Source organism: Rhinopithecus bieti, unplaced genomic scaffold, assembly GCF_001698545.2.
Source record: "Rhinopithecus bieti isolate Rb0 unplaced genomic scaffold, ASM169854v2 scaffold_13689, whole genome shotgun sequence".
In the NCBI taxonomy this organism is placed as follows: Eukaryota; Metazoa; Chordata; class Mammalia; order Primates; family Cercopithecidae; genus Rhinopithecus; species Rhinopithecus bieti.
The window spans coordinates 198,403-205,543 of record NW_016808044.1 but is presented as its reverse complement, the minus strand read 5'-3'; the positions used below and the strand labels follow the sequence as shown (position 1 = coordinate 205,543).

The 7,141-nt window shown below is 38.6% G+C and overlaps 1 protein-coding gene across 1 annotated transcript in view; it reads right to left on the bottom strand.

The window, feature by feature from the left end:
- The window catches only part of LOC108537686 (disintegrin and metalloproteinase domain-containing protein 18-like), a 57,572-nt gene extending 53,059 nt beyond the window's left edge, over nucleotides 1–4,513 (bottom strand). Inside the window, exons 1-2 of the mRNA XM_017885346.1 lie at nucleotides 4,412–4,513; nucleotides 1,699–1,888 (exon numbers count right to left, since the gene is read on the bottom strand). Of these exons, the coding sequence (XP_017740835.1) occupies nucleotides 1,699–1,761 (63 nt within the window). The 5' untranslated portion in view covers nucleotides 1,762–1,888; nucleotides 4,412–4,513. The remainder of the gene's footprint in view (nucleotides 1–1,698; nucleotides 1,889–4,411) is intronic.
- Between the last annotated feature and the right edge of the window lie 2,628 nt (nucleotides 4,514–7,141).

The window sequence follows — 7,141 nt, the reverse complement described above, 5'->3', positions numbered from 1 at the left end:
TTTTTTTTTTTTTTTTTTTGAGACAGAGTCTCACTCTGTCGCCCAGGCTGGAGTGCAGTGGCGCAATCTCGCCTCCCTGCAAGCTCCGCCTCCCGGGTTTATGCCATTCTCCTGCCTCAGCCTCCCGAGTAGCTGGGACTACAGGCGCCCGACACCTCGCCCGGCTAGTTTTTTTTTTTTTGTTATTTTTTAGTAGAAATGGGGTTTCACCGGGTTAGCCAGGATGGTCTCGATCTCCTGACCTCGTGATCCGCCCGTCTCGGCCTCCCAAAGTGCTGGGATTACAGGCTTGAGCCACGGGCCCGGCCTCCTTCCCACTTTTTAAGGTATTTGTTACAGCAGCACCATATTTCCAGGTATCAAATCTGTATCAGTTATCTATTGCTGCCTAACAAATTATCACTAAAATTAATGACATTAAACAACACATATTTATTATATCACAGCTTCTGTGAGTCTGAAATTCAAGCACATCTTATCTGGGTTCTCTGCTTCACAGTCTCTTACAAGCTGAAATCAAGGCGTTATCTGCTTTCTGGGGCTGTTGTCTCATCTCTTGGTCTGACTTGCAAAGCTCCTCTTCATAGCTTGCTTGTGTGGTTTTGGCAGAATTCAGTCCCTCACAGGCTGTTGAACTGAAGGCCTCAGATTTTCACTGTCCCACAGTTGATTTCCTTGTGGGATTTTCCAGGAAGGCAGCTTGCTTCAGCAAAGCAAGCAATCTGAGAACGCAAGGGAGACAGTCCATGCAAAACAGAAGTCACTATCTATTCTCATCTTCTTTCTTGTCTCTAACCTCTGATCTTGTGACATTCCAAAACTTTTGCATTTTATTTGTTACAAGCAAGTCATTAGATACAGCCTACAGGCAAAGGAAGGGATTACACAAAGGAATGAATGACAGAAAGTGGGATCGCTGAGAGTCATTACAGGAGCAGATCACCACACGAAGGTTTTTCAAGGGATTAGGGTTGCTGACACCAGATATAACAATTAACTAACTCATCCTCCATTTCTAGGTTCTGTTTTATTTTTACACATCAAATAAGCACCAAATGACATTTAAATGCAACACTCTAACTTATAATTATTGTGCGAAATTTCAGATGCCACATATTATCATGTTTTCTGGAACATGTGCCCTTATATTGCAAGATTAACCAAGTCTCTAAAGCCTTTTGTCCTCTTTTATGTTATGATGACATAGATACAAGCATTCATATATATTCATGCATGTATCTACACATGAGCCTGTATATGCATACTATAGCAATGTTTCCCAGTATAGATTCTTGTTTGGTTTCAAACCTTTTGTACACTTGTATTTTGATCAGATACAAATCAAATAATTTAAGAAATATGTAAAGTCAATTAATGTTCTTTGTGAAGCAAGGAAAATGGGAAACTTTGTGTTAGCATTTTACAATTTAAAGCTACCAGATGTCAGTTAGTAAAATCTTGTGCTTAAAATATATATGTACTTAGTTTTACATAAAGACTGATAATATTTTAATCCAAAAAGCAATGTAATTGGATAACTTAGGCTTGTTTTAATTATCATTTAAACATCACATGGGAAATAAATGCTAGCACAAGTTTAAATCCATTCAATATAATTGTGATAGTCATCATGGAATGCAGTATCTGATAATCAACATAATTTAACACAGCTGAATATAAACTATCACATTTTGTTACCATTTCTGGACCACACATGGTGCCATCAGCCACATAGGCATTGTCTGTTCCATCTGATCTCATGGAGGACCCAGTGGCTATAGATACACAGACATGGTCTTGAATATATGAATAAACTGTATATTGAATGTCACTTTTATAAGCATTTTTATGCGGCTGAACACAAGCTAATTTTCCACAGAGAACATCCCTGGAAGTGGAAAGCAAAAAATTCCTTATCAGTTTATCTCTTAATGATAACAAGTTCCAAGAGAGTACTGCATAGATGGTAACATAAATACTGTTAATTGACAGTACAACACTTGAAAAATGCCAAACTAAAACATTATTTTATGGTGCACAACAACTAAATGCAACTGTCTTAATAGCAGAATTGAAATGTATATGCTTAACTCAGATGTGAAAACATGACTTCATTTCGTATTATAGAGCCCAATTTTGGTTCTCTAGGTTCCAGTCGTCTTAGACCATTCACATTTTACCACACTCTGGGAGAATTAGTCACTTGCCCTGGTGTGACATAGCTTGGCCAGCCTGGTCACTTATTACACAAAATTTGCTGAGAGTGGCTAATTGCATTTCTCTTTCTGTACATTTTATTGTGCCTATCATTCTTGTCATGATGTCTAGACAGTACATTTCTGCTGTGTACACACCCTTCATTTTGATCCACAATTTCTCCCAACATACAGATATTTCCAGCATATTTAACTTATCTGTTAAAAATTTAAGAACTTTTAGATCCCCTCCATGCCACAAACATACCAAAGGTTATCTTATCCCACAGATGCTTTATTTCGCCATTTGTAATCTATCATTGGGTAAAATACTGGCTTCTCTATGAGGCTAACAGTATTTCTAGACTATGCTCTGAAAGATAATCTATGTAACATTTTTACTTGAAATTATTGAAATCTAATTATCAAATACCATCCTCAATTAGCATAATCATTTTTAGCCATTGATCTGCGTCTACTGAACATGTCATTATTATTTCATCAAAAGGCTCCTCTTAGGAAATTTTATGCATTTGTCCTAAAAGACCATTTGAGGCTTTTTCAGTATCAGAAGAATAAGCTTAATTACATCAAGAAGTAAAGATTGAAATGAGATTAAGAGCTGAAACCTAAATTACATTCCACTTCCACTTTTGTCTTCCCTCCAGCATAACTTTTCTACTTTCCCAGGTCTCGATATTTCTTTTGATTTTGGCTCCACTCTCTTTCTATAGAATATATTCTAAACCACACTTGCATAGTACGTATGTATCCTTCTAGTCTGGCTATCGAGTACAAATTCTTCCTCCAAGTCCATTTTCCCAAAATTTGCACTTATAGTTAAATTCTTAGAACTATTTTTTTCTTTTCTGAAAAGGAATCACAGTCTGTTTAGATGAGATGATGTATGCTATTCAATTTTAGTTTCATCTAATGATGTTATTTCAGGAAAATTCATGTACTATTATCATATAAGACAAAGGCTAAAGGAGTCATGTTTGTTAACTTTCACAATTTCTTCCAGGTATCTTTCATCTTTTTTTCATGAATAATCTTAAAGGCAGCAAATGTGTCTCTGAACATCAGGAAGAAGATTAAGTGGGGTTGTCATGCCACCATCTTCTGTCTTTGTGGGGATCCACTGTGGTGTAACTGAGACTGCTGGCCCCTGGTGCTCTGTATTAATATCAATAGGTGTGGCTGATTATGTAGGGTCTCCTCCTGAGATCCCCACTCATCAGTACTTTCTTTGTGATTCCACCTTTCTTCTTTCCACGTACTAATCCTCCTGTGTTGGGGCAAGTGGGAAGTTCTGCATCCTCTCCACAGCATACATATCCATGGTAATTTCATATAAGGAGGAGGGTGATGGAGGATACTACTTTAGTCCCACCCAACTGGATACCTTCTTCATCCATTTCTCATCTTCATAAAGGAACCGTATTGTTTTTAACAGTACTGATAGTGGTGCTTACCTGAAGATTTTATTATGGTTTTTCCTGGCTATGTCTTTGAGACTAAAAGAAATGTCTGCTTCTCCCTGAATTAATTATATCTAATTTTTTTATGTTATTCCCATTCTCTTATTTTGTGAATCTGGCTCTGTTACACATTTTTGTAACTCTTTAATTTTCAGTGAAATTAAGGAAGATAAAATTAAAGAAATATTCGTTATGGGGTAGGCACTTCCTTTATTAGATTACTGGATTTCATTAATCCCTTTATTACATGGATTATAGTGACACTACGTCCCAATAGTCTGAATTTAGCTATTAACAGATACTTCCATGCTTTACATATTGATGTTTTGGACACAATCAGCAAAAACAAAAATAACTTTCTTCTTCTCAACAATTCTATGTCTTAAAAATCAAAGCTTGAGGTTTGCTTTAAGACTGTTGCTATTTACAGACTTAATACAAAACCTCATTTGAATTCTCAATATAGAGTAGCAGTTCTGATTTCTGGCACTGTGTGTCCATTTTCTTCCTCTGTTACTAAGTATTAGCCTTTTGTTTTTTTTTGTCCACTCTCATTTTTAGGATGATATCAAGGGAAAATAATAGAAAATCCTGAATTTCATAGAAAAAAATGTATGCATTGGTATTTGAAAATATTCCCATGTTATACAATTTAACGTTCATTACTACTTAGTATCTCTTGATAAAATACATAATTTTATGATTCAAAGAAGTAATCATTTTCTACATACGTACTTCCTTTCACATGGTAATGGTTGTGAATTTTAAAACCACAGTTTTCAGATCTTTCATGCAGAGAATTAACTTCTTTAAAACAGGCAAATGGAGCACCTTGAGCACCTTAAAATGCAAACATGTCAGTTGAATTATCAGTCTTAATATAAATTAAATGTCAGTAACGGACTAAGAAAATTTAATTTCAAAAAGATCATGTACTTATTGATCATGCTTTTGTTTCTATGCATACCCTGTCGATGCAAGTAGAAAGAAATATTGTCTTATCTTACACACACAGAAAATGATTATATCTATTGCAATAAGTTATTTTATTTTTAAAACAATATGTTTCTCTTTCTGGGGGGAGCAAATACTTCCTAGTCTAATGAATATTGGGCTTGACCTTGTAACTTCCTCTTCTTAACGAAATGAGAGATCTGAAGCATGTCACTTATGGACAGAAACCTCTGGAACTTACATAGTTTTCCAGAGTCTATCTCCTGTCCTTTGTAGCACATGTGTTTTATTTGGTCCTTCCAGCATGCTGGCTATACTTTGCTTATTTTGCCTGACTAGTATAAAATCACTGATGGATTGGATAAATGTTACGTTTTATGGGAAGTCCAAATCTCTTCTACTATATTATGATGGAGGGAAAAAGAGCAAATGTAACCCTGGAGAAAAATTCTAAATGAATCCTGTTATCCACTCTATGTGAATGTAAACTATTTCTAATCTTCTTTTCAAATAGGGATAGAAAATAATACACTTGCCAAGATGGCCGAATAGGAACAGCTCCAGTCTGCAGCTCCCAGTGTGATCAATGCAGAAGACGGGTGATTTCTGCATTTCCAACAGAGGTACCTGGTTCATCTTACTGGGACTGGCTGGACAGTGGGTGCAGCCCATGGAGGGTGAGCTGAAGCAGGGCGGGGCATCACCTCACCCCAGAAGCACAAGGGGTTGGAGGATTTCCCATTCTTAGCCAAGGGACGCCGTAACAGACTACTTGGAAAAATGGGGCACTCCCACCCAAATATTGCACTTTTCCCAAGGTCTTAGAAATTGGCAGACAAGGTGATTCTCTCCCGTGCCTGGCTCAACAGGTCCCACGCCCACAGAACCTTGCTCGCTGCTAGTGCAGCAGTCTGGGATCGATCTGCTAGACAGCAGCCTGGCTTGGGGAGGGGCATCTGCCATTGCTGAGGCTTGAGTAGGTAAACAAAGTGGCTGGGAAGCTGGAACTTGGTGGAGCCCACCACAGCTCAACAAGGCCTACTGCCTCTAGACTCCACCTCTGTGGGCAGGGCATACCTGAACAAAAGGCAGCAGACAACTTCTGCAGACTTAAACGTCCCTGTCTGATAGTTCTGAAGAGAGCAGTGGTTCTCCCAGCATGACAGTTGAGCTCTGAGAAGGGACAGACTGCCTCTTCAAGTGGGTCTCTGACCCCCGTGTAGCCTAACTAGAAGACACCTCCCAGTAGGGGCCGACAGACACTTCATATAGGTGGCTGCCCCTCTGGGACGAAGCAATATTTGCTGTTCTGCAATATTTGTTGTTCTGCAGTCTCCGCTGGTGATACCCAGGGAAACAGGGTCTGGAGTAGACCTCCAGCAAACTTCAACAGACCTGCAGCTGAGGGACCTGACCATTAGAAGGAAAACTAGCAAACAGAAAGAAATAGAATCAACATCAACAAAAAGGTCATCTATACCAAAATCCCATCTGTAGGTCACCAACATCAAAGATCAAAGGTAGACAAAACCACAAAGATGGGGAGAAACCAGAGCAGAAAAGCTGAAAATTCTAAAAAACAGAGTGCTTCTTCTCCTCCAAAGGATCACAGCTCCTCGCCAGCAATGGAGCAAACCTGGATGGAGAATGACTTTGACGAGTTGACAGAAGTAGGCTTCAGAAGGTTGGTAATAATAAACTTCTCCAAGCTAAAGGAGGATGTTCAAATCCATCACAGGGAAGCTAAAAACCTTGAAAAAAGATTAGATGAATGACTAACTAGAATAAACAGTGTAGAGAAGACCTTAAATGACCCGATGGAGCTGAAAACCATGGCACGAGAACTTCGTGAGGCATGCACAAGCATCAATAGCTGATTCGATTAAGTGGAAGAAAGGGTATCAGTGATTGAAGATGAAATTAATGAAATAAAGTGAGAAAACAAGGTTAGACAAAAAAGAGTAAAACGAAATGAACAAAACCTCCAAGAAATATGGGACTATATGAACAGACCAAATCTACGTTTGATTGGTGTACCTGAAAGTGATGGGGAGAACGGAAGCAAGTTGGAAAACACTCTTCAGGATATTATCCAGGGGAACTTCCCCAACCTAGCAAGGCAGGCCAACATTCAACTTCAGGAAATACAGAGAACACTGCAAAGATACTCCTAGGGAAGAGCAACCTCAAGACACATAATTGTCAGATTCACAAAGGTTGAAATGAAGGGAAAATGTTAAGGGCAACCAGAGAAAGAGTTCGGATTACCCACAAAGGGAAGCCCATCAGACTAACAGTGGATCTCTCGGCAGAAACCCTACAAGCCAGAAGAGAGTAGAGGCCAATATTCAACATTCTTAAAGAAAAGAATTTTCAACCCAGAATTTCATATCCAGTCAAACTAAGTTTCATAAGTGAAGGAGAAATAAAATTATTTACAGACAAGCAAATGCTGAGAGATTTTGTCACCACCAGGCCTGCCTTACAGGAGCTCCTGAAGGAAGCACTCAA